At 32.7% G+C, this 27,660-nt stretch overlaps 5 protein-coding genes across 5 annotated transcripts; 2 read left to right on the forward strand and 3 right to left on the reverse strand.

Moving 5' to 3' along the window:
• The first annotated feature begins 1,100 nt into the window (after window positions 1-1,100).
• Window positions 1,101-3,094, forward strand: LOC140862018 (serine/threonine-protein phosphatase 7 long form homolog). Its single transcript, XM_073265022.1, has 4 exons — window positions 1,101-1,735; window positions 1,805-1,917; window positions 1,998-2,085; window positions 2,174-3,094. Exons 1-4 carry the CDS (start codon window positions 1,160-1,162, stop codon window positions 3,092-3,094), a joined length of 1,698 nt encoding a protein of 565 aa, XP_073121123.1. The 5' UTR covers window positions 1,101-1,159.
• A 209-nt stretch (window positions 3,095-3,303) lies between these two features.
• Window positions 3,304-6,123, reverse strand: LOC140866530 (uncharacterized). Its single transcript, XM_073271545.1, has 2 exons — window positions 3,479-6,123; window positions 3,304-3,398 (listed from the first exon to the last, which is right to left on the reverse strand). The coding sequence occupies exon 1, from the start codon at window positions 6,067-6,069 to the stop codon at window positions 4,336-4,338; it is 1,734 nt and encodes a 577-aa protein (XP_073127646.1). The 5' UTR covers window positions 6,070-6,123; the 3' UTR covers window positions 3,304-3,398; window positions 3,479-4,335.
• On the reverse strand, window positions 3,364-4,209 carry LOC140862019 (uncharacterized). Its single transcript, XM_073265024.1, has 2 exons — window positions 3,558-4,209; window positions 3,364-3,398 (listed from the first exon to the last, which is right to left on the reverse strand). Exons 1-2 carry the CDS (start codon window positions 4,207-4,209, stop codon window positions 3,364-3,366), a joined length of 687 nt encoding a protein of 228 aa, XP_073121125.1.
• Window positions 6,124-14,703: 8,580 nt separating the features above from the next.
• On the forward strand, window positions 14,704-21,300 carry LOC140860292 (pyrophosphate-energized vacuolar membrane proton pump 1). Its single transcript, XM_073263234.1, has 8 exons — window positions 14,704-15,076; window positions 17,463-18,037; window positions 18,132-18,511; window positions 18,843-18,929; window positions 19,050-19,380; window positions 19,821-20,231; window positions 20,616-20,675; window positions 20,753-21,300. Exons 1-8 carry the CDS (start codon window positions 14,821-14,823, stop codon window positions 20,954-20,956), a joined length of 2,304 nt encoding a protein of 767 aa, XP_073119335.1. The 5' UTR covers window positions 14,704-14,820; the 3' UTR covers window positions 20,957-21,300.
• A 1,879-nt stretch (window positions 21,301-23,179) lies between these two features.
• On the reverse strand, window positions 23,180-26,593 carry LOC140865002 (DEAD-box ATP-dependent RNA helicase 35). The gene is made up of 3 exons (XM_073269476.1): window positions 26,460-26,593; window positions 25,160-26,064; window positions 23,180-24,170 (listed from the first exon to the last, which is right to left on the reverse strand). Exons 1-3 carry the CDS (start codon window positions 26,460-26,462, stop codon window positions 23,306-23,308), a joined length of 1,773 nt encoding a protein of 590 aa, XP_073125577.1. The 5' UTR covers window positions 26,463-26,593; the 3' UTR covers window positions 23,180-23,305.
• Between the last annotated feature and the right edge of the window lie 1,067 nt (window positions 26,594-27,660).

Here is a 27,660-nt window from a genome sequence, read left to right on the forward strand (position 1 = left end):
TCTTTAACATTAGATTTCTCCAGAATCGTTCCTCCAATTACAAATCCGAAAGTAGTTTCGGAATCCTTACAACGAGAGGTTTTTTTTTACACCAATTTTTTGAGTTTTTTTCGCCGTATTGAAAACATCGTCCGACCACAGGCGGAGCATTTTCACATCTTCCATCACCGCCTATCGTTGTTCAAACTAGCAAGAAGATATTTTGGTTGGTTGGAGCTCTATTTCAAAATTAAGGTAAATTCGAGATTATGATTTTTTAATTTGGGTGTTTTGGTTTAATTGAGTTACTATAATTGAAATATGTTTAATTGTTGGTCGCAGGTACTAAAAAAACCATTTGAAGGTATGAATTATTTTTCAGAATTTTTTTAAGCATTATTTTGATTTTTTGAGTTTATTTTAATAATCTGTTTTAGTATATATTTCAAATTTCTTTTTTTTTTAATTAAATATATTATATTAATATAATAAAAATTAAATGTATTAATAATAAAAATAGTTATGTTACGTTAAGTGTTGTTATTATTATTATTTTAATCTTATAATATATATAAATATAGAATTATATATATATATATTAAAATACTAAAAATTATATATATAAACTTTATTATTGTGGTTGTTATTATATTAGATATATATGCATGTGGTGATATTATTGTATTATTGATATACTATATAATATTACGTATGTATATATATATATATATATAATATATATATATAATATATGTACGTATATATGTATATAATATATGTATGTATATATATATATATTATTTATATATATATATATATAATTTATTGTTATCGTTATTATATTAAAAATGTGCAATATATAGACATATATTGTTATATGCATATATTAAAATTTATTATATTTTATTTTATTTTATTTTTATGTTTTGTAAACCATGTAATTTTATAATATGTGTTTATTGGTTTGCATTATATAATTGTTAGTATATTTGTCAGGATGACAACAAATCGAGGACCAATAGATTCCAGTGTGCTATATTTACAAGCCACACATATGTCGTCAGAAGTTTCCACAATAACAATTGATGACATAGTTCGAGTCAAACGATCCGATAATTTGATTTGGCAGTTATTTAATGAGCATGGTCTGCACAGTCGTGTGATTGCATATTTAAATAATATGGGGTTTTATGGTGTTTTGTTGTGTGGATCTCGGCAATATGATAATCATTTAATTACTGCTTTGGTTGAACGATGGCGACGTGAAACACATACCTTTCATTTTAGATGTGGTGAAGCAACCATCACTTTACAGGATATTTCCATTATTTGGGGTCTACCTATTGATGGTGAGCCTGTAATTGGTATAGATGTTTCACGCAAAGTTGAAGAGTGGCAGCATATATGTTTGGATTTATTGGGATTTACGCCACTGACGTCGCATTTCAAAGGTGGTCACTTATCGATGACCGCTTTATATGAGCATTGCATGGCTGCACATATCGATGATAATAGTCCAGAAATAGATGTCGTAAAATATACCCGTTGTGTAGCATTAATGATTATTGGAGGAATCATGGTTCCAGATTATCAAGGAGGATCTGTTAAATTGATTTTTTTGCAACTACTTCGGGATATTGAACGCATCAGATCTTATAGTTGGGGAAGTGCAGTTCTAGCATTCCTATATCGTGAGTTATGCAATGCAACACGGATAAGAAAAGCTATAATATCCGGGCCTCTATTTATCCTACAGGTATAAATTTTTAAGTGCATCTAATATCACATTATAATAATTTATAATTTAATTTATTACTGATGGCAGGTATGGGCATGGAGCAGGATTACATTTGTTAATCCTGATATAAATGGATTATCTCTGACTGTGCCTCAAAATGAATTCGAGGAAGATATTCCATATGCTCCTTATGGTGCACGGTAATATTTGAAAAATATTAGCTTTTTTATAAATTACAAATTCATTTTGTAATAATTTTAATAATCTTTTTTTATTGTAGGTGGTCAAATGTGTTTAGTTACACTCATTCACCAACGCACGCTGTTAGAATTATAAGGGATTGCTTCGATCGTATGACTAATGCCGAGGTGTGTTATTGGATTATTGAAATTTTTCAGCAATTATATTAATTTCTATTTATTAATTAAAAATGATTTTATTATTATTATTATGCAGTTTAATTGGATAGTTTACAACAAGAAAGATGTTGATGTTAAAGCGATCATTAGTACATACGATAATAGAATCTGGAGATGTGTTTGTCCTCTGATTTGTTTTGATATTGTGGAGATGCATCGTCCTGATCGGGTCTTGAGGCAGTTCAAAATGCGACAATCTATTCCTAGGCCTGCACTTGACAACGATAACCTACACAATGTTAATAGAACAGGTCATCGCAACACTGATTGGAGAGAGTATCATAAAGATGCAATTATTCTTTGGAATGGAAAATTGAGTAATGTTGCCCGAGGAGAACGTTACAGAAGATCTAGCGAAGTCGATGATGATTACTTTCCATGGTATGATCGCATTACTGTACGATTTATATCGCCTGCAGTAACTGGGCTTGGTTTTAGGCCATATCAACCGAATTTAGATATTGGCAGACACAGTAATATTCCACAAAATTTTAGTGTGTCATCCTCTGATTCGCAGCAGTCATCATCAGGGTTTGTTCCTCCTCGTCCATCTGGTGAGTTCTACAACGCGGGTCCATCTGGTGGGTTCTACAACGCGGGTCCATCTGGTGGGTTCGACAATGCAGGGCCATCTAGTGGGTTGTACAATACCGGACCATTCGGTGGATTTTACGGTGCAGGACCATCTGGTTCATATGTTGATGCCGGTTATCATACTCCATTTTGTGAAAATATCCAAAGTTTTACAGATCTGCTTAATACTGGTCAACGCAATATTCTGGCTCCTGAAAGAAACGTTCCATCACCTGTAATATTCCCTAGTTATTCAGATGAGCAACAAGAGAGGAGTGAAGAAATTGTTGATGCTCCTGTTGTGCGTAGAGGACAACGTAGACGTAGACCACCTGCTTGTGGTACCGGTGGTCATTTGTATAACTGCAATTGTCATGAACAATAATAATATTTTTTTTTGTGTTATAGTAATTGATAATTAGTTATGCATGTGATTTTTTTTCCTTTCCGTATGATTTTTTTTATTACACCACAATTATTTTAAATACTTTATTAAGTTGATTAAAACAAATATGAAGAAAAATGCTATTAGTGTAATAGATCAATGCATTTAACCAATATCAAATACATATCTTATTCAATGCATACATTATATGACACAATTATAAAAACGCATATGCTACCAACAAACATTTATTTGTTATACATTTTTCGTCAAGCAATCAATTGTCCACGTTCATCTGATACTCCTGAAAAAAAAAACATATACAAATTAAAATATATTACAATACATATTTTTAGGAACAAATTAAATTTTCAAAGTTTATACCTGTTAGTTCTTCGTTGTTGTCTCTCTCTCGCTATCGGCATGTCCATCTCGTTTCTTAGTCGAGTCGTTGTATCCCTACCTGCTCTTCTTCTTTCACGTCTAACTGGGTTGTGTTGCAACTCAAAGGTAGGACGATCCCAATATCTTTCATCTGCAAGAGGTTCAAATCTTCCTTCATACGTTGCGAGGTACTCCGATATATTGTACCATGACTGCACAAGTGTCGTGGGATCTAACGAGTGCCATTTAGCGGTGCAAATAGCATGTGAACACGGGATGCCGAAAATTGTCCATTTACCACATGAACAATCTGTTGTTGATATTCTCACCACTTGCATGTGTTGGCCGCGACTTGGCCTTCCTCCGGTTGCAACCTGAGCAGTTTGTGATCGTACATCATATTTAACAACACGATGTTCACTAGATTTCTTTGCCCATTCCTCATACTTTCGCCGTGCATAATCCGACCACAATTGATTTTCTTGAACCATACGTTGACCTTTTGTCACACGTTCAATGAAGTATTGGACACATCTCAGAAGGGTCAAGTGTACTATTGCAGATATAGGCAGTCTACGAGCTCCCTTTAACACACTGTTTAAGCACTCGGACATGTTGGTCGTCATCACTCCACGACGCCAACCTCCGTCATGGGCCATACTCCATTTTTCCTTTGATATTCCATCCAAATATCTGTGTGCCAAAATATTTTTGTTCTTAATTGCCTCCATTGTTGCATCAAATTTACAAATTTGATGTTGACTACCTGCTTCCCAGCACAAATCTTTCAAATGCACATCTTTGAACCTGGAATTAAAATTTGAGCACACGTGCCGCAAACAAAAACGATGCACACCTTATGGAGGTTTGAAATAGGGTAGATCTTCAACGGCTCGCACGATTCCCTTGTGCCTATCAGATATTAGACACACACCATTTTCGCCACATACAACATGTCGTCCAACATTTTCCAAAAACCACTTCCAGGAATCAGACGTTTCTTCATCGACAATTGCAAAAGCCAATGGTAGAACTTGATTGTTAGCATCGAGAGTGACAGCGATCAACATTTTGTGTTTGTACTTTGTGTACAAATGTGTACCATCGACACTAATGATTTTTCGACAGTGTTGAAATCCATTAGTACACGGCTTGAATGCCCAAAAACAATAGTTCAATGTTTTTATTTCTTCATTGTTTCTGAGATGCTTCCAGTCGACAATTGTTCCAATATTGTATTTGCAAAGAGCACGCATATATTTTGGCAGTAATTGAACAGAGCTCTCCCAAGTTCCATAAACAATTTCCACTGCACGTTTCAGACTCCGCCACGCCTTCGTATACGAGATTTGATATCCATATTTATCTTTCACACTCTCTATTATATATTTAATCTCGTACGAAGGATCACATCGTACAATTCCCAATAGTGTATGTGCAACCATATCACTATTCAAGTTGTGATGATCTATGCCGACGTTGGTTGATATACATGTATGAGGCCCACCATATCTGGTTATTTTCCAATAACCTGTTTTCTCCTTGAAAGATGCGCGAAGACCCCAACGACATCTGACGGTGGAAGAATCATTTTTGCATTGAATTTTCCACAAAATGCGTGTGCTCTCAACAACAAGATATTCACGCCTAGAAACTCTGACCGAATAATCCTTCACAGATGCAATCAGATCTTTTTTATCCTTGAAAACCATGTTTACACATAGTTCTCCTCTCTCCTCATTATAGTATCTTGTCCGCATGTCATGAGGTACGCCAATAGAATCAGGAATCTCTTCTCCAAAATATGTATTAAAAAAAGATGGCATATCAGAAGTGGTAGAAAAGAAAGGAACATCTTGCCTCTGTAATTTCTGACGAGGTGGTGGACGAGATGATGTTCCCTCATCAGTATTTGCATGGATATTCACATGTACATCATCATTCACATCTTCAACATCGTCATCATCTTCTTCCTCAGACTCCCCGTATGACATCTCTGGCTCTGTATCGCTTATCTGGACATCTTCGTTTTCACTCCTAGGATCATCAACACGTGGCACAAAGTTTTGAATTTCTGAATTCCAATTTGCTTCACCATAATTTTGTTCCCAAATACGTGTACTTTCCGGCCAACTTGCAGGATCAGGTTCTGATGTGCCGGCGATATATTGATCCCACGATCCACTTTCAGGATAAAGATACATGTTGTCCATTCCTTCGGTGACGTGTAAAATATCCGATTCTTGGTCGACATGACCAACGTGATGGTCAATTTGGTTTGCTTCCACGTACAAATGCAATATACGTATATTGGGAGATTGCATCATAAACTCTAAAGCGTTGTCATCGACAAGATTGACTTGAATTTCATGCCAAGATGAATTTTCCATAAAAGAATATTTCGTTGACAATTTGAGGGTAAAAGTAGTTGGATCAATCCTCAATATTTGATGCACAGCTTCAACCAACTCGGACAAAGTAATGGTACGTAGAACTCGCATCGGTCTAGTATAAGGAATACTATACACAATCGATCCACTATCCACAATAATATGACCACCAAAATATAAAAATATATCAATGTTTTCCATTCTCGATATATTTTTTTGAAATAAAAATGAAAAACGGATAAAAGGAAAGAGAAAATTTTAAAGAATTTAATATTTGTATGAGTGATATCCGAATAACATTTGTGAACATATATATAGTAATACAATTACGCGTAGAATTATTCTTTACGCGTTAAATTAATTCTTTACGCGTTATAATTAATATTTAAAAATTTATTACGCGTTGAATACGCGTTATATAATATATTTAAAAATTTATTACGCGTTAAATACGCGTTTTATTTAATTAACGGGCCAACTAGGCGCGGACTGAGTTGGCAGCAGCGTCCTCCGCCACGGGGCGCGGACGCTGCTGCCAACTAGGCAGCGTCCGCGCCCTGTGGCGGAGGACGCTGCCAACTAGGCAGCATCCTCTGCCACGAGGCGCGGTCGCTGCCAAATAGGCAGCGTCCGCGCCCCGTGGCGGAGGACGATGCTTACGTGGGAATGAAAGTCCGCTGTCAGATTTGGAGTTTTACAGTATTTGTAAATTTTTTTTAATTTTACATTATTTTTGAAATTTATTATTTAATTTACACTAAAAATAAAAAAAACCCGTTTTTTTAAGACTATCACGCGGAATTTATGAGTGAAATAAATCGGTCTGATTTATATATATAATTAAAACTAAATTTGAAATAAAAAGTTTTTTTTACGGGATCGAGTCAATAAAGAAATCTTTATCACAAAATTAATCTGTAAGAGGATCTTACGAGAGTTTTTGTGATTAATATTAATGTCTGGCCTGCAAATTACGTGTTTATATAATATTTGTTAGCGGAATGATATTTACATTCCAAAAATTTATAAACACACTCCACTTTTAACTTTTATTGTTATTTCTTACAAAATTACCCCCACTTAGTTATTCCATATTTTTTAAGGAATAATATAACCTTTTTATTTATGTGTCTCTTGCAAAAAACATTCACTACATTTATGAGTTATAAAAAGCATCTCACGTTTTCTCATCAAATTATTTTTGATAATATTTTAAAATGCAATAGATTAATGATTTACAAAGTTTGATTTGCAATCATAAGATGTAATCATAAATTTTGAAAAACTTTATAAAATCAAAATTATTTTTGATAATATTTTAAAATGTAATACATTAATGATTTACAAAGTTTGATTTGCAATCATAAGATGTAATCATAAATTTTGAAAAACTTTATAAATAAGGTGTGGGGATTTCTTTGAATATTTGCTTGATAATTATAATTATTTCGAGTTGTATGAACATCAATAAATTATAATATGTGCATAACTAATTAAAAAAAAGAAAAAGAATTTAACATGTCATTTGGAAAAAAAATATTTCAAACTTTAATTAACTCCATGTATAGAAATTGAATACAACAGAATTAATTAGAATAACAATAATCTTAATAACATGTAAATTTATATTTTTGTGAACTTATTATATGAACAAAAAAACGTGGCTCATTTAACATTGAAGATTTAATCACCCTTTAATATAGTTTTTTTTTTTTGACAAATATAAAAACTTGAAAATATCTACACGAATATGTACATTTTGCCAATTTTATCACTATTATCTTTTGATTAAAAATTTCAGAAAAATCTCAGATTTAACTTAAATTTCGATAGCAATAAATTAGTCCAAAAAATAAAAAATTACTTCAAAGATTAAAAATTATTATTTTTGAGAGAGTGACAACAATCTACGTAAGAATTTTCTTTAATTTAATATTTTTTGAAGATGCTATTTTTATTATTTTCTCAATATCGTCAACAAACTATAAATTTTGAATAATATAATCATTCTCCCATGTTAAGGAAAGTGAAATACGGACAAAGAAATTAAAATTTTGAAATGATCTAAATAAATAAAATATAATAGAAAAAGGGAATAAGTAGTAAGATTGAATGATTGATGAAGGGTATATTAATTTAATAAAAATATGGAATAATTAAATAGAGATAATATTGTAAAAAAATACGTTAATAATCAAAAGTGAAATGCAATTATAAACTCCAACTTTATTTGTTAATGTTATTATGGAAGTTCTCTTTCTAATTTAAATTTTAGAAATTAATCGGGGAATATTTTGATAATTTTTAAAATTAGCCATAAGGCCATAAGGGGTCGGTCTACCTCACTCCCCCTTGATATATATAAATATATAAATATATATATTAAATTAAATTTCAACATGAAATATAATTTTAAATGAAATTTTCACTCAATGATTTGTGTTCGAAATTTTGGTTTCTATTGAATATTGTGTATATATATATGCATTAAGTTTTAATACAAAATTAGGTTTTTCGAGAAATATAATTTCTTCTATGATTTGTTTCGATTTGTATTTTTTTTTTTATTATATATGTTTTCTCGTAAAAATAACGGTATTCCGAAGATGACAATATCATATATATGGTATTCCCTTGATATTTTGCAGGATAAGTGGATCCTGTAACTGCGTTTTAGGGTTACAAACATTTCAATCTGTGGGTGGGTCATGTAATGCTATGTGATTATCAACAGGCGATGCATGATCTGAACCGTGGAAATCAAGGGGTGGTGGTGTCGCCTTCTCCAATTTGTTGGCAAGTGCCACCAGAGGGTCAACAATTCGGATGGATGTAGATGCTAGTTTCAATGATACATCAAATCAATGTGGGTATTGGTGGAGTGGTAAGAAATCACGAGGGACAACCTGTTGCGGCATTTGGTAAATCTATTCCGATGCCAAGTTCGGTGGTTTTGAGGGAGCTAATGTCGATTAGAGAAGGAATCAGGATAGTGCAGGAGAATTTAAACAGGTGAGTATCTCCTCGAATTCACTAGTGACGGTGCAAGCAGTCACGCAGCCTTCTAGTTATCTTAGCTATGTGGGTGGGTCTCTTTGCTTCTAATATTAATTCTAGTATTTCGGACCTCGAAATATTATCGATTTTTTATGTAAAGAGAACGACCAATGTTGTGGCTCACTAGTTAGCTAAATGTTACTCTCCTGCATCTTTTTGTTGGGTGTCTGAAAATTTTTTTAGTTAGCTTGCAAATCTTATAAACCTTGTGTTGAAAGATATTTCTCAATAAAGCTTCAATGTTTACGTCAAAAAAAATGTAATTGCTATAATAATATTTTACTCGATTTTGCTTTTTAATTTTGACGGAAATAATTATTACAATTGGATCTCGAGTGTAAGATTTTGTCTCAAATTTAATATCATAATGCCAAATTACATGTCATTGCTCATTGGCAATATTTGGTCAGCTTTAGATATAAAAAATGACTTACAGGTACAAATATATATACACACACAATTAAAATAGGTATTTATTTGGGCTAATTGCATCCACATCCCTTGTGAAAAATTTAAAAGACATAAAACACCTTGTGTAAAATTAATAGCATGTTAAACCCTATGTTTTAAAAAAATTAGCATAAAAACCCCTATGAGAGGGTATAAATGTGCCCGAGTTTGTATAACATATGGGTGAAATGTGCTACATTTTAAAAAACCGAGGGATGCATTAGCCTATTAATATTTTTTAGAGAGTTTTATGATTTTTAGACTTTTCATATGGAAAATTAATGCAATTAGCCTGTCTTTACTCCTCTCGCTCCACAGATTATAACCAAGAGATATTTTATATTTATTATCAGTGACTTTGGGATTGAAATATTTATCTAACAATGATAAGTTTTTTTTCAAATATATTAATAATTTTTTAAATATTTTTTTCATTAGAAGTGATAGACTATCTAAATCAAAAAATTATAAATAAAGATATTATTGAATTTTAAAATATAAAGATATAATTTAATATTTTAAAAAAATAATATTTTAGGAAATGGAAAAATAAGTTTCAAATTACTGATGAGTATAAAAAAAATGGGTAAACTAGAAAAAAAAACTACATTAATATAAATTCATTTTGGTGTTCACTAAGTTAATTAAGAGTTAGCTATTAGAAGAGACGTATTTTTTAATTAAATGGTAAGGTTATTATTTTATTTTTTTGAGAGGATTATTATTATTATTATTATTATTATTATTATTATTATTATTATTATTACTAGTGTTATGATGCACACGATACATATTTATGCAATTGAAATAATTATCACTGATTATTTCATATATTTTTTTAATTATGAATGACATTTAGAAATTTAATGATATAGATAGATAGATAGATAGATAGATAGATAGATAGATAGATAAAATTATGAGATTTTTTAAGACGGATAAGATACTTTAATAAAATTATGAGATTTTTTAAGATGGATAAGATTTGTTACTAAACACCAAATTATGTTATAGTTATATGTATAAGTTTATTTGTCATTGGGCCCTGAAAGCCAGATCTTCTCATATGGGCTGGAAAATCATAAGTTATTAGGCCTTCACATCTTGCCCCAATTAATCAAAATGGCTTACTGACTTCGAACAGGTTTCCGATCAAAATTGAATTCCATCAAATATCCTTCTTCCTTTATTCTTCATTTCTTTTCTTTTCTTTTTTTTTTTTGAAGAGTTCTTCCTTTATTCTTTATTTGTTTCTTCAATAAAATTTATTTGAAGGTTATTATCTATTACTTATATTACTATATATTATGTAAGAGCGTTTGGTCTCTTGGTATGTCAATAAATTGAAAAAAGGAAAAAAAAATTGTCCCCTCCACTATCTCATTTTTTTCCCTCCATTATGATTTATTTTTTTTAAATTTAACTATTTTTTTTCTCCTCATTTTTTGTATTTAATATGTAATACAAACATTTTAATTGAAATATAATTTTTATAAAAACAAACTATTTAGCACACAATGCATGCAACAAGATGCTAATTTCATCTATGTCATATGCACATCGAAAGCTATTTGGTTTTAACTAATATCTTATAAAAGTGAATATTTTTTTTGGCAATAATATGATAAAATTTATTTCCAAATTACACGAACAGTATATACATATCTTTTTTTAGGCGAATAAAAATTTTGTTACAATGAGAAATCGAAGTCGAACAGTTTAATATCCGTAGAACCGTAAGATGTCGCATAAATCATGTTCGACGATGATTGTCGTCGTCATCGTCGTTTCGTGATCGTGAATTTGCTGTCATTAGATATGATTAACATACCAAACGATTGTCCCAATAAATGTGCATTCATATTTTAATTTATATAACAATATTACAAATTTACAATAATTATAAAGAAGCAAACGTTACATCTCGAAAGAATAAAGTATCTGTCTGATAATGAAATTTTATCGGTCAATTTCATTTTCGAGGAGTAATCGGCATCTAATTCTAATTTTACCAAAAACATTTCTATTAAAATATTTTGAGTTATTTATTTAAAACGCGAGCGTATGGAAAATAAAATAGTGGGAATACATATTTTAGAAAAGGTTATCCAATAGAAATTAATGGCACGCCCTTCAACAAAAAGAGCCCGAGAATTGAATATTGTTCTTCTGTAAGCTGGTGCTGTGCAACAAGCCAATGTTAAAGAGATTATTTCATTGCACCATAATTATTTAATAATTAATAATTAATAATAACTGATTTCAGTCATTTTTTTTATAATCATCTTTCAAAACACGTTTGTTTGTGAACATGGAAACTGCATTTTTCTGTCATATAATTTGTATTTTATTTAATTTTTTTTATTACATTGTTATCTGTTAATTTACAATCTTAATCGATCACGAGCTTGTACTTTATTTTCAATTTTAATCATATTTCACCGAATGTGATCGATCATCTTCCGCTGTTTTGTCACATTCGCTCTTGGAGGAAAAATTACTTTAATCGGAAAAAAATTGCTAATTAGTTGATTGATCCATACATTATCCGACAATAAGATAACCAAAAGTGAAAAAATACAAGTTAAATGATCAAAAAAATTTATTCCTTTTATTTGATTTTTTTTTCATATTTCAAATTCAATAAATAAATAAATTATAAAGTATTTATATTTATTTTAACACTACTATACGTACAAAAACGTACTACTCATATAACTTCATAATTCAAAAAATGATTTTTTTTTGGTTAAAAAAAATGATATTCATTTAGGTAATTTGCAGGGAAATATTACCAAATTTTATTTTTTTTATTAAAAAATGTTGGTGTGAAATTATTAAATGTGCTGTTGAGAAACGAGCCCATAAAATCTTAATGACTTGTAACCTACATTTGCGACACTAGCATTTTTATAATGCATTTTTTGGTTGGTACGATCATTGCCCCGCTGGGGTCAATGATTTTAGGGTTCAACAGAGGGAATTGGGTCATTCGTGCATTATATTGGAAATATATATGTATTTTTCTACCTATGTAATACTAGTTTTTTTTTGTTTTTTTATGACATTGTAATATGTGACAGATATATTTTTTAATGTGAATCGGATAAGCTCTTGAACTAACATAATAACCATCAAATTTTGTTAGCTAAATACGTCGCACGGGACAAATTTTATCGATAAATAACCCATGTTATTATTATTATTTTTGTGACCCCATGCATTGGAGTGAACAAAAAGTTACACCAACCTATTTCCATGGCATTAAACAAAATAATTTATTTATTTATTTGTCGATCCACCGATCGAGTTGCGGGTACCATGGAATTGGGGTCAAGATCCTGAGTGCTTTTAATACTATAATAATAATATATGATAATTTATAATAATTATTGGATCTACAACTAACGAAAAATCAAATTAATGATTTGGAAATTTATATGATTGGAGGTTGAGAAGTAACTAATATGGTTGGCTTCTTGTTTTGGAAATAAAATTTTCACTATAAATATCGAATCATATCAAAACTTGCCGAATGATATTGTTTAATTTAATATTTGAAATTAGCAATTTTTAGAGTATTATAAAATATAATATTTTATAAAATGATTATATTCTGAAGGGAAAACATTCCCAAAAAATATAAATAAAACAAGGCATGTGATTCATTTATGTGCTCAATTCATTCGATTTGAAGAAAGGCAGCTCAGAGAATGCACTTATTGAATCCACATATATATTATATGTCCCATACATTAAATTTGTAGCTTTCAATTAAATTTTTTTGGTACATATATATATTTTTATTTATTTATTTACACAGATCAGAATAAAGAAAAAAAAGTAAACCAATCTTGAAAAGGGAACATGGAATAAATCAACCGTCACCATAAAAACGTTTAACATTTATTACCTAACAGTAATAATGCTTTAATTTTTTTAAAAAAAATTAATTTAGTGAAATGGACCTGACACGAGTACATAACTTAAAAACTAAGACATTGTTTGGTTTGATGTATTATTAATCTATGTATAACTTATCTCAATTAATTTCGCCTTATTTTCGTCATATTATTTATCTATTTATTAATTAATAATTTTACATCAATTAAATCAAATAAATTATAATCTATCCATCAAATCAAATAATGTATTAATTATTTTTTCTTATTTATTTTTAATTTATATTATATTACTTATCATATCACTAAAACCAAACGGTGTCTTAAAATCACTTTTTGGCCGATAATTTATAACTCATATGACATAAAAACTTTAATAAATTTAAGACGATTGACGAAGTCTTGGATTATAACAAACCCTCTCCTAATCGGGAAAAAAAACCTACAAATTTAAATTTTTTTTTATCTTTTATTTATGATTCGTGGACATTTTTATGTGTCACGGCGTTGAATTCTTGATGTTTCCTCATATCCATATTTCTCTATACGTGCCACTTCATTAGTGATGGTTTGTTTTAGAGGGCATTAATTAATTATTTTATCTCCTAATACGAACACTGATTCGTTTTACTATATTTTCCCAATTATTTTTGGTTCAATATACGAGCTAACGTGGCAAGAAACCATATCCAATCTGGTTTAAATTCTTGACAAATGGATTGTCCAAATTCCAATTCATATATTTTAATTTTAACATGAAAAAGTGTATCAAAGTATCGATAAATATTGAAATATATGTATTTTTGGAAGGCAAACATTTGTATGCAACCGTTGCACGGGTCATATTCGTGTGACGGGTCTCTTATATGGGTTATCCATTAAAAAGTATTACATTTTATGTCAAAAGTATTACTTATTATTATAAATATGGATAGGGTTGACCCGTCTCACGAATGAGACCGTTGCACAGGAGTGTTACTCTTTTTGGAAAAGATTATGCGAAAATTGAAATCTATTGGATACGAGAGTAGATTTAAGTTATTTATTATTATCATATGATTTATCCGTTTTTCCTAATATGTTAATATTGTTAAGAAGATATTTATAAAGAGATTGGATTAAGTATATTCTTTTGCATGATCCTAAGGAATCAAACTTTGAATTCGACCCAATCTTACTCACATTCATCTTTTTTTTGTATTTATTATTATTTATTATTATTATTATTATGTTCAAAAAATGTAAAATTATCCATTGAATTGAATAATTTGAATTATTATTTTTTATATACCATTCCAAAAATTATTTTTACTTTTTTTTAAAACAAAAAAAAAAAATTCTAAATTGGCCTTACGGTGGACTCTCATGCATATTAAGATTCCCCATTCCATGTCTCCGGATATTATCCTATAAATATTCCCTCGTTCACTCTTTCAGAACCTCCCCAAAATCGTGACTCTCTGTATTCCTTCTTCTCTACTCTCTCTCGCTCTACGTTTGTATTCTTGAGTCTCCGGAGGCGGTGGTTATTGCGGCGGCGAGAATGGTGTCTTCGGCGTTGCTACCAGATCTGGGGACGGAGATCGTTATTCCGGTGTGTGCTGTCATCGGCATAGCGTTCTCGCTCGTCCAGTGGTACCTGGTGTCGCAGGTGAAGATGACCCCCGAACGCGGCGGCGGGTCTGCTTCTAACAACGGGAAGAATGGGTATAATGACTACTTGATAGAGGAGGAGGATGGAATGAGCGACCAAAGCGTCGTTGATAAGTGCGCCGACATCCAAAACGCCATCTCTGAGGGTCAGAATAGTTTTTTAATGTTTCGGTTCCGCAAGATCTAATTTTTAGTTATTTTGATATAAGTTTTTTCTGTGTGTTTGTGTGTGTATCATGTTTCCCCTCTCTTGTTCTTGCTGGATTTGGCGCGATTTGTCTGTGGAGAGCTTAAAAACTAAAGATTTTGAAAGGAAATCTTGAGTTGTTGATATATCATCATCATTATAAATTATAAGCTCATCTTTGGTTACACAGAAGTCTCCTCTTTAAGCTTTTTGCTTAGTAGAGTGATTCTGGTTAGCAAGATGACTGCTTTAGCTTTTCTTTTTTCTCTGTTTCAAATTTGATTCTTGGAATTGTGATGCTCCCTAGATTCCAAATCGAACTTTTTCAATATGAGTGAATTGTCAAATGTATAGGTCTCTCAGTTTTATTAATTTATATACAGTTTGTCAGAAAGATCTTAAACTAATATGGTATGTACAATTTGTGTCCTGCGGAATGAGGATTAAATCATATTGTATAATAATACACTTATTAATTCAAAGAAATAATATTTCTTCTCCACACTTATTTATTTTATTTACGTTTTCATAAGTATTGAGTTCTTAATTATTTCAAATATAATGGGATAAACTTTTTTGTTGGATCTTCTTGATGTTAGAGTTTATAGTATAATAGGGTTCGATTAGAAGGTTGGTGCAATGTGGTTGGAAGTCAAATAATGTTAGATAGCTGGCACCGAGGAATGGTGAATATTTTGATTATATTATGCTTCGTTTTAAGTGGCCTCATTATTTAATAACTAGTTGTTTTGTTTACCAAGGTTTTGGAAAGTGTAGAGTATTCTATTGACTGTGCTACTTATTCAAGGAGAAACAACTGGGTTTGTTGATTATTCAACTTATTTAGTGTATGAATTAATTTATTAATACAGTATTACACTAAATCTGACTATCTGACTATCTGTGTATCATAAATGAATAAGAATATTTTACTTCCCCACATGTGTACAAGATATGGTGCTGTGTGACGTCTCGTCCAGCGACTTTTTTATGTAGCTTTTTCTGTATTGCTACTAGTTTTTCTAGAAGACGGAATCAGGTGACGTGGGTGTATTAAGTGCTTGCAGTTGGACATTAACTATTTCTGCATTTTAATATATTTGATTATGCGAAAATTATTTTTTTACTGTCCTCGATGCTCGATAGATATGTTGGTTGCACTGGCATGAAGTTTTACATGAGCATTGGAAAGTTAATTTTTTGAAATCCTTATATTTTGACATTCAAGAGTGATTGCTAGTCCATGGTGGTGCATCATGAATTATTTCTAAGATATGTGGGAAAAAAACACCATGTGAGCTAATGAAAGTATAAATTTCCATATTTAAAAGGTAGCAGCTTTACTGATTAGAAACCTTTGGGCCTACATAGAGGATACATATGAATGTTACTAACTGAGGAATGATGAATACTTTGATCTTATCATTTTTTTTCTACGTGGCATCATTATTTAATTGCATTTCATAGGTTTACCAAAGTATTTTATCGACAATGCTACTCATTTTTAAGGAGAAATGACTGGATTTGTTGGTTTTTGAACTAGTGCTCAGTGTGTGAAGTAAATTGTTAATACATTATTATACATTTATACTACATCATATATGAATCTTTATAATTTACTGCACTGCACGTATACCATATATGGTGCTGTGTGACGTCTCATCCAACAACTTTGTTATGTAGCTTTCTCTTTATTGCGTTTGGTTTTTCTAGAAAATGGAATCATGTGACGTTGGCTTATTAAGTGCTCGCGGTTGGGTAATAATTATTTCGATATTTTTGTGTATATGCTGATGCTAAAATTATAATTTGTTGTCCACGATAGAAATGCTGGTTGGACTGGCATGAAGTTTTACATGAGACTTGAAAAGCGAATGATTTTGAGTTCTTTTATTTTGATATACAAGAATGTTTGCAAGTCCATGTTGGTGCATCATTATTTCCAATCTATCATTTATTTATTTAACTAAAATAACACAATTTAATCATCTGAGCATAAATAACTGCATTGGGAGAAACTTTAGTAGTTAAATAATTAAATGCTATCCAAGAACCCGAGCCAGAGAACATTGATTGTGGATTAGTTTTCTGGTAGCTGTGCTGTAACTGCTCTATCCGTTTTCTAAATTGAAGTGGACAAGTAGTTAAGATGCTGTATAGCGCTGCTAATTTAGGATCACAATTGATTTGCTTGCCATATAATTTTTATTTAATGTTTGGACCTACATGCTAGTATGAAATTCTGTGGTTTACAATTGTTCACGTTGTTTTGCATTCGATATAATTGTCCTATTCAATGTAACTGGCTTGTTATAGCTGAGGCATATATTGTTCTTGTTTAATAGGTGCAACATCTTTCCTCTTTACCGAGTATCAATATGTTGGAATTTTCATGGTTGCTTTTGCAATCCTGATTTTCCTCTTCCTGGGCTCAGTTGAGGGCTTCAGCACAAAGAGCCAGCCTTGCACTTATGACAAGGAGAAGTTATGCAAACCAGCTCTTGCAACTGCTGTCTTCAGTACTGTATCCTTCTTGCTTGGTGCTCTCACCTCCGTTGCTTCTGGTTTTCTTGGGATGAAAATTGCAACCTATGCAAATGCAAGGACAACATTGGAAGCTAGGAAAGGTGTTGGGAAAGCATTTATCGTGGCATTCAGATCTGGTGCAGTTATGGGTTTTCTCCTTGCTGCAAATGGTTTATTGGTTCTTTATATTACTATAAATCTTTTCAAGCTCTACTACGGGGATGATTGGGAAGGCCTTTTTGAGGCAATTACTGGATATGGTCTTGGAGGTTCCTCCATGGCTTTGTTTGGGAGAGTTGGAGGTGGTATTTACACTAAGGCTGCTGATGTTGGTGCTGATCTAGTTGGAAAGGTTGAAAGGAACATACCTGAAGATGACCCCCGAAATCCTGCTGTAAGTTACTGTATTTATTTGAAATTACTATTTCAAAAGCGACATATTGTTAACAGCAGCGACATATTGTTAACAGCTTAATTTTTCTTGTTAGGTGATTGCTGACAATGTTGGTGATAATGTTGGAGATATTGCTGGAATGGGATCTGATCTTTTCGGTTCATACGCTGAATCGTCATGCGCTGCCCTTGTTGTGGCCTCAATATCCTCCTTTGGAATAACCCATGACTTCACTGCAATGTGCTATCCTTTGCTTATAAGTTCCATGGGAATCCTTGTTTGCTTAATCACAACCCTTTTTGCTACTGACTTTTTTGAAATCAAGGCTGTCAATGAAATCGAACCAGCATTGAAGAAGCAGCTTATTATCTCCACTATTCTTATGACTGTGGGAATTGCAATTGTCACCTGGACTTGCCTGCCATCATCCTTCACCATCTTCAACTTTGGTGTCCAAAAAGTTGTGAAGAACTGGTAAGAACTGATTCAGCTGTTGAAAAATGGAACTACTTCTACTCGTATCTTATCTTTCTATCTTCAAATTCTCTTTTGAATGAGCAATCTTGTATGGGTGTTTAATTGAAATGGATCCCTTTCTCCTTCATAGTTGCAAATTTTCTTTTTGTTGAAATTAAAATTGAGGGTCGGTTGAGTTTCCTGGAGTTTACAAACATGTTTGAAGAATGTGATTTGTTCCCACTTTCAATCAAATCTACTTTTGGGTCTTGTACTTTGGTTATCTTCACTTTGATAATCGTATGTTGTGATTCCAATTTGTCTGACATTCCATTGCAATTTTTCCCAGGCAACTGTTCCTCTGTGTTTGTGTTGGGCTATGGGCTGGACTTATTATTGGGTTTGTGACTGAATATTACACCAGCAACGCTTACAGGTGCACCAAGGAATTCCTTTGACATGTCTGATTGACATATAGCATATTGATCATTATTTTCCATCTTGCTTCTTGGCTCTTTTATTGTAATAACTTGGTTTTCTCAATTTTTTTGTTCAGCCCTGTGCAAGATGTTGCTGATTCCTGCAGAACTGGTGCTGCCACCAATGTTATATTCGGTCTTGCCTTGGGATACAAATCAGTTATAATTCCAATTTTTGCGATTGCTATTAGTATATTCGTAAGTTTCACGTTTGCTGCGATGTATGGTATTGCCGTAGCTGCCCTGGGAATGCTGAGCACAATTGCCACGGGGTTGGCCATTGATGCTTATGGTCCAATCAGTGATAATGCTGGAGGAATAGCTGAGATGGCTGGCATGAGCCATAGAATACGTGAGAGAACTGATGCCCTTGATGCTGCTGGTAACACCACTGCTGCAATTGGGAAGGTATTATATCTTTCTTTTGCTGCTCTATTGGTATTGTACGATTGATTTAATAAGTATTTTATGATTATCAAGTATTTCTATGTGTTGAGACTCTACTCACCCAGAAGTTTTATGTTTAAGAGTGTCTCTATTGATAAAAAGTGAAAGATTGTTTTGTTTTTGTATCAGTTGATTGACTTCAATGAGTCCTGCTTCATTTTAAACATTCTCAAGTCTCAAGATATTTAATATAAATACTAAACATATGTTTATGCTAACTAATAGATAAGTCAATAAAAGTAGAATATCTTTCAGTTTAGTTTAAAACCTCTTTAATCACTTCCCAAACCTACCATTTTTTGGTCTTGCCTGGGTACTGTTGCGTGGGGAAAAAATCTATCTGCCTTTCTTGTTAACTCACATGGTTATAACTTTAATCCAACTTGATGCTTTGTTCTCAGGGGTTTGCCATTGGATCAGCTGCACTTGTTTCATTGGCACTTTTCGGTGCATTTGTGAGCCGGGCTGAAATTACTACTGTTGATGTTTTGACTCCTAAAGTTTTCATTGGTTTAATAGTGGGTGCCATGCTTCCATACTGGTTCTCTGCCATGACCATGAAGAGTGTTGGCAGTGCTGCTTTGAAGATGGTGGAGGAAGTTCGTAGGCAGTTTAACACTATTGCTGGTCTCATGGAAGGTACTGCCAAGCCCGATTATGCTACTTGTGTGAAGATTTCCACCGATGCATCTATCAAGGAGATGATACCCCCTGGTGCTCTTGTCATGCTTACTCCTTTGATAGTTGGAATCTTATTTGGTGTCGAGACCCTTTCTGGTGTTCTTGCCGGTTCTCTTGTTTCTGGTGTCCAGGTATGTTTTTTCAATTCTTGTTGAAACGATTTAAATGCGTATGGAGCTTGCACGTCCTTGTGCCTTGTTATAAAACTGGGTACATGCCTTATCAGAGCGACTTAGACAAAGTGATAATATTTGTGAACTCTTTTAAGTATACGGAAGGAAGTATGTACGGTATTTCTATATTTCTTTTCAACCCATGAATGACAATGGAGAATACATTACATTTGCATTGATGGCAAGCTCAAAGCACCAGGCATTAGAAGCCTTCCTTTTTCCAGAGTGCCGCACCTTGCATCTGGTCATGTGCCTGAAGGGATTATAGTTACCCTGTTTAACTAATTTTTTCAATTGTCGACTGCTGACAGTTTTTATTTACCCCTATTTGTATCCTCACAGATTGCCATCTCTGCTTCCAACACTGGCGGTGCATGGGACAATGCTAAGAAATACATTGAAGTAAGTGTAAATGGCTATATTTGTACCAGCTCAACATTTTAGGGTCGTTGATTTCTTACCTCCTCACTATTCTACAGGCTGGTGCATCAGAGCATGCAAAAACCCTTGGCCCCAAAGGATCAGAACCACACAAGGCAGCTGTCATTGGTGACACGATCGGAGACCCTCTTAAAGACACTTCAGGGCCCTCACTCAACATCCTCATCAAACTCATGGCTGTTGAGTCGCTCGTGTTTGCTCCCTTCTTTGCCACTCATGGTGGTCTCCTATTTAAGATATGAAGTACAGATAAGTTGGCAAAGGAGTGTCTTGGCATCATCCGTTTTGGTCCTTGCAGTTTGTACCCGTTTCTCTTGTATTTTGTCACTTTCTTTATGGAAGGTTTTAAGTTTAGCCCATAGGTGTCTGAGTCCCCTTTCTTATATGATTATTATTATGATTGTGAGGGTAAGGATGATGATGAAAATCCATGCTTTTGCCATGGTGGTATCGAAATTGGATGTTAGATTTTGTTTTGATCCATGTTACAAACAGCTAGTTCACTAGTTTTCATTTTGACATTTAATTTTGTTTTTACAAGGATCCATAGACTTCTTTAATTCTATATTTTGTTTAGATATTTCAACTATATTGTTTCTTGCCTTGTTGGAGCACATTGGAATTATGATGATTTGGGCTGCTTTTTTAGGCTTCTGTGTATCTTGACGTGAAATGAGACAGACCTTTTTCTGAGGACCGTAATAAGAGTGCATTCAGATGTGGATATATATCATATGTGAGATCCTGGTTTGTTTTAATAGACTCAATATATGAGTAGAAATATTTAATTTTAAATTATCTTGGTTTTTAATCCAAGTACATCATTAAATTTTTCCTTGTGGTACTTTTTTTTTTTTTTGACAGTAAAAAACTTGCAATATTATTAATTTGGAGAATTAAAATTTGTTACAATATTTACCAGCCTAGATGGAAAATTCCCAAGCTCCCACACAAAAGGAAAAGGGGAAGAAATAGCAAAATAAGCTAAAGAGTATGGAACCATATTCTCTAAGCGTCGAACATGAAATAATCTGATAGTAGGTCTTGTCTCGAGAAAGTGTTTGATGTCGGATGCAATATCTCCATTATAGCTGAGATCCTCATTTGGGTTGGTGATTGCTTGCATCGCCAAAAGAAAATGAGTAATAATTTCATGAATTTCCAACCCTCGCTCTCGTACCATACGAATACCTTCTCTGATAGCAACCAATTTGGACACTTTCTTAGATATTTTGCAAATATAATAATATAATGTAATAGATCCATATGAAACTAATGAACAAAGACCAAAGAGGAGATAAAGACCTTGATGCGAATATTCGATTGTAAGAGTCAAAATGAAAATTTTAATGGGTCCTTTGAACAATATTTTCCATTATATTGGAGTAAATAGGTTTAAACACAAGGACTGACTATTGAGCACTTGACGTGTATATTTTATTTTTGAGGAGATATTTAATGTTAAAAAAGTAAGTAAGCGGAGACAATGAAGACACGTGTTGATTGTAATAATATATTTCAACCTTTTTAGAAATGAAGTTTTGTAAGAGGAACGTCTTTTGAATCTCATCTCATGTGCTGGCCTAGTTCAAATATTTAATGATAATCATAGAAATGAAGATCAATATATTCAAGAGATGATTATCTTGCAATATATTCTAAAGAGCAAATTTACAGAATCATGACAATAAGGTTTACTAGAAGCAGTGGCGGAGCCACATATATTGTCACCCGGGCTTTAGTCCGGGTGGCACAAATTTTTTTTGAAATTTTTAATAATTTTAGATTAATTTGATATTAGCTCGGATAGCTTGATTCAAAAAAATTAAAGTATTGAAGGGCTTAAAATTCTAGTCCGGGTAGATTGATATTTCTGGCTCCATCATTGACTAGAAAAACTATTTCTATGTCTGATCCGATAGGATGAGTATTTCTTAATTTTTTTTTTCTTAATGTAATTGTCCCACATTTTTGGTGTGATATAAAAGTCTGGTTTGCTAAAAAAAAAAAAAAAAAAAAAAAAAAGTCTATGTGTGCTTAAAAAAATTTCGAATATAAAAACTAACATTTTTCACACTTTGTGACATTGGAGAATTTGAAAGCTTGCCATTGATAGATTGATCAACTTATATCAACATTGTCAGTACAATACTTCGAACTTCTCAGATCAAAGACGGAAACGCCAATATTTCACATTTTCTCCTAGCTGGATGGCGTCTAATTTCCCTATTCTGAGACTAATTGCCATGTCCTATTTAGCTTATATGAATTTGGATGGCTATTTATCTTATGTTTTCTGAAGTAGACTGTATAATTTTTACACCTGAAAAATTAAGTGGAAGTATAGTATAGTAATGCAGCAGAGGGCATAAAAGCAGACGTCCAACCATAATAATCGAGTTAATTTTGTAGGATTTCATGCCGCAAGAACAAATGTAAAGAAACATAAAGGAGATGGGAGAAAATGAATGATTAATTGTACTTGATATAAAAAGGATGATACAAAAGACATTGTTGCCATACATTTGTATTCGACTCTCAAGGATCTTGACAGAGTGTCCGAATTGAAGATGAGTAAACAAGAGTATAAGTCAAATCTCCCCTCGATAACCTCCTGACCCGAAATAATCCCTTCTTGAACTCGCGATCTGCATGCTCTTTTGATGCTCCAACTTGGGGCAATCACGGATACGGTGACCGAGCCCTCCACAGTAAGCACAACCCTTCACTCCACTTGCATTAGCTATTTCTTCAACGTCTTCCATTGGATCGTTGAGCTCTGCAAGAACAGGTGGTATCCTCTGCTTTGCTTCTTGCAAGAGGTGCTTCAAATCCAGAAGGGTGGTTTCGCTTTGGTTCTTATTGATAAATGTTGTCGCTATTCCCGTCTTCCCACATCTGCCCGTTCTTCCGATTCTATGAACATAATTTTCTATTTCAGCAGGCATATCATAGTTGATGACGTGCTGGATGTCGGGAAAATCGAGACCTTTGGAAGCCACGTCCGTAGCTACTAAAACATCCTTTTTGCCAGATTTAAAGGTTGCGATGGCGTATTCTCTCTCTTCTTGATCCTTCCCTCCATGAACTGCAACTGCTTCTACTCCCTTTAGAAGAAGATACTCATGAATGTCATCCACATCCGCTTTGTTCTCACAAAACACCAGAACAGGAGGTGGGGTCTTTTGCAAACATTCAAGTAGGTAAACGATCTTTGCTTCTTGCTTCACGTACTCCACTTCTTGAATCACATCAAGATTAGCTGCTCCGGCCCTTCCAACATTCACAGTTACAGGCTTCACTAGAGCACTCCTAGCAAAATTTTGAATCTTTGTGGGCATTGTAGCTGAAAAAAGCAGGGTCTGTCTTTGCGCTTTGAAGTGATCAAAGACTTCTCTTATGTCATCTTCAAAGCCCAAGTCAACTAAGCGATCGGCCTCATCCAAAGTTAGATATCTGCAGAATACCATGCGGCCAGTTCAGATCTATTTCATAATTGTGTAAGGAAGAAAAACACAGTTCTAAAGGAAAAATGTACTTGAAATCATTCAAACAGGACTACAGGCATCATACATTATCAGCTTCAACTGTAACAATCTAACTGCTTCAACGTTCTCAAAAGTACAAGCACAAGGCTCGGATAAGCCCAATATACTGTTTAGACAATCAAATTTGCTACCTAAACATATCTTGAAAAGGTATCAAGTAAATAGCTAAATTCTCATCTTGCTCGTAACATCATGATGATGATGATGAATATCTTGAAAAAGTATCAAATAGATAGCTAAATTCTCATCTTGCTACCTAAACACGACGACGACGTCAACTTCTTTAAATATTCATGATACTTTGCAATATAATCTTTAATAATTAAATTTAACTACTCTGATTACTACACGTTCAAAATTTATATTTCTTTTGAAAATTAAAATTCAAACAAAATCAAAACGAACTAAACCATATTTAAGTCCATTCATTCCAACCGGTGGTCAGGCCATATTTTCAGGGTCAAGATACACAATCAGATCAAGCGTTATATTATCAGATAAAACCCATAAACTGATGCCTAGAATGTATTTTATAACAGAAAAAAAAGCATAATCAAGGTTAAAATATTTTCCATAACAGATATGCATTTCTAAATTGTAATTCCAAATCGTAACAGAGATTTACAGGAACGATGTACCAGAGACAAACTTCTACAACACAGCAACAACATTGTTTGGAGAGGTGAAAAGAGAACTTTAAAATAATGACCATCACGTGGTTTTATGATTTTGAAGGCAAGTGCAGAATCGGTAATGGTTGGGCCAACACTAATCGACACTAGTCGATGCAAAAATTCATCAATGCAAATTTAACTTTAAAATGCAAAACAGAAAAGTGAACATAAGCAAAACCAAATCCTGAAGAATTCTAAAGAAAATGGAGAGAAGAAAATAAACCTGCAATTATCAAGTTTCATTTTCTTCTTTGCTAGCATATCCTTGAGCCTCCCTGGTGTAGCAACTACAATGTGAACTCCTTTTTTTACGACATCGAGTTGTGATTTCATATCAACCCCACCAATGCAAAGCAAAGGTCGCAATTCTGGATAACCAGCTTCTTTCATTGGTTCAAGAAATTCTTCCACAACTTCAAATGTTTGCCTAGCAAGTTCCCTAGAAGGACAAATGATCAATCCAAACGGCCCTTCTCCAGAAGCAATTGGCATCATCACCTCTTCTTGCAAAGCGATCATAACAAGCGGCAACACAAAGACTAACGTCTTCCCAGATCCAGTGAAAGCAATCCCTATCATATCCCTTCCTGACAAAATAACCGGAAGCCCCTGAACCTGGATAGGGGTCGGTTGCACAATTCCCTTAGACTTTAACTTCTTTAATATTGGTTCTGGAAACCTCATATCTTTAAAATTCTTGATGGGCGGTGGAACATCATCTCCATCCACAATAATGTGCCACTGCTTCCTAATGGCATCACAAGCCTTCTTTGGCATTCTCCGAATCGGTAAGGGTGGCTTCCACCCAGTTAACAATGGCTCCGAATAAGTGATGCCTTTCGCCAGCTCCCGAACAGACATCAAAGTTTTCCTATCTGATAGATGTTCGATCATCTCTTTTTCCTGCTGTACGATTTGCTCCGTTTGTGTAATCTCCGGCTGCTCTTTCTTGAGCTGCGAGGCTCTCACGAGCAAACTCGGCTTGGATTCGACGAGTTTCTGCTTCTCAATCTCCTCATCAAGCGGAGAAGACTTTCCCTTTCGCTGCAGAATCTTCTGAGCCTCCAATGCCCGACGCTTGGACACGGGTACATATTCAACATAATTATCATCTTCTTCTATCATGTCCTGAAAATTTGAACCCTAAACAGTCAAGTCGTAATATAGATAACAAACTACAATAATAAATAAACATGAAAATCAGATGCAACACACTCGGATTCCAGTAAAACCTCAGGCAAATAATAATACAATCTTCACAAACAGAAAACAGAATCATTATAATAAAATCGTCTCGGAACACTGATACACATCTATTAATCATGAAACCAAATTACACAAGCATGGCAAAGTAGATTGCGAGTTTCCCAATCAAATATGTAAAAGAAAAACCACGCCAGTCGGGAGACCTCGAAAAATCAACACCTAACGAAGAAAGTTTCAAACTTTGAATAGAACAAACAATTTCTACTGAAAAGATTTCAGTTTGAGAAAGTAGAGTGAAAATAGAAGGGATAGATTACCATGACTCAGGTTGTAGACGCAAGGAACGATCCACCGCCTTCGATTCCCCCTCTCGCTGAATCAATAAAATTCGTTTTCCCTCTTCTCTTTCACCTGAAACTTATTGGAACTTATGTTCCGCCATGGATTTATACGGAGCATTCCGCCCCCTTATGAAATTCGTATATAGCACAAAACCCCTTATAAAAAATGAATTAGCTATTAAGTCCTTCACTTTTCAAAAAATTAGCTAAAAACCCCTGCATCGAAAATTGGTGTTGCACGCGTTTGAAATGCAATTGGTCATGCTTTTTTTACTTTTTATTACCTCAAATGACTGAAATACCCCTAAATCATTAAGCATAATATTTGTTAGTGTATTTTTCTTTGTCCAATTTTTTATCATATGATTTTTTAATTGTATTATTTTAAATTTTATAAATTTTAAAAATATGATTATTCGGAACACAGTGAATTCACTAACATTCTAACCGAACATATTATTTTAATTAATAATATGAAATATAATTAATAATCGTAGTAATAATAATGTGAAAATATTAAATAAATGAAAATATTAATAAAATCATAATAACATTAGCAAATTTAAAGAACTATTCAATTAATCTTATAAACAAAATCCATTTCTTTATCTCTCAAGTGATTCAAATTAACCATATATTGTTATTATTCAAGATGATATATATATATATATATATATATATATATATATATATAATTATTTATTTTTTAAATCAATTTTCTCAATTATAAAGTTTTATATTTATCAATGATCAGTTTAACTTCATTTTATTTGATTTTAAGCCCTATTTCGTATACTGTTTTGAATAAATTATATTATATATAATGTATATATATAATATGAATATATAGTAATTATATTAATGAATTAGTAAATATCGGTAAAGAAATTATGACAGACATGATAAATGATTTGAAAATTAAAATTTTCGGTTGACATGATAAATATGTTTTGAATTTTTATTAATATGTTCATTCATTATAAGTTAATAGATTTTCATAATAATTTTATTCATTTAATTATTTATTAGAATTTTATGGAAATTTTTTTTAAGCATAATTGATATATTTGTTTTAGATCAAATTTTTAACAATGTAAAATCAAATTATACCCAAATACTCCGGTTCTAATGTAAGGTATCATGTTAACTCTAATATTAATTTATTTCAAAAAATTTA

Source organism: Henckelia pumila, chromosome 4 (genome assembly GCF_033568475.1).
Source record: "Henckelia pumila isolate YLH828 chromosome 4, ASM3356847v2, whole genome shotgun sequence".
Taxonomy (NCBI): Eukaryota; Viridiplantae; Streptophyta; class Magnoliopsida; order Lamiales; family Gesneriaceae; genus Henckelia; species Henckelia pumila.

Excerpts from the sequence above, each read along its gene's own strand:
- LOC140862018 (XM_073265022.1), top strand. The coding sequence starts at position 1,160 with ATGGGGTTTTATGGTGTTTTGTTGTGTGGATCTCGGCAATATGATAAT. Across the intron at positions 1,736-1,804 it reads GGCCTCTATTTATCCTACAG|GTATGGGCATGGAGCAGGAT; the intron begins GTATAAATTTTT and ends TACTGATGGCAG. Across the intron at positions 1,918-1,997 it reads TATGCTCCTTATGGTGCACG|GTGGTCAAATGTGTTTAGTT; the intron begins GTAATATTTGAA and ends TTTTTATTGTAG.
- LOC140862019 (XM_073265024.1), bottom strand. The coding sequence starts at position 4,209 with ATGGAGGCAATTAAGAACAAAAATATTTTGGCACACAGATATTTGGAT. Across the intron at positions 3,399-3,557 it reads ACGTGAAAGAAGAAGAGCAG|GAGTATCAGATGAACGTGGA; the intron begins GTAGGGATACAA and ends TTTTTTTTTCAG.
- LOC140866530 (XM_073271545.1), bottom strand. The coding sequence starts at position 6,069 with ATGGAAAACATTGATATATTTTTATATTTTGGTGGTCATATTATTGTG.
- LOC140860292 (XM_073263234.1), top strand. The coding sequence starts at position 14,821 with ATGGTGTCTTCGGCGTTGCTACCAGATCTGGGGACGGAGATCGTTATT. Across the intron at positions 18,930-19,049 it reads TACACCAGCAACGCTTACAG|CCCTGTGCAAGATGTTGCTG; the intron begins GTGCACCAAGGA and ends TTTTTTGTTCAG. Across the intron at positions 20,232-20,615 it reads CTCTTGTTTCTGGTGTCCAG|ATTGCCATCTCTGCTTCCAA; the intron begins GTATGTTTTTTC and ends GTATCCTCACAG.
- LOC140865002 (XM_073269476.1), bottom strand. Across the intron at positions 24,171-25,159 it reads ATGAAACTTGATAATTGCAG|ATATCTAACTTTGGATGAGG; the intron begins GTTTATTTTCTT and ends GGTATTCTGCAG.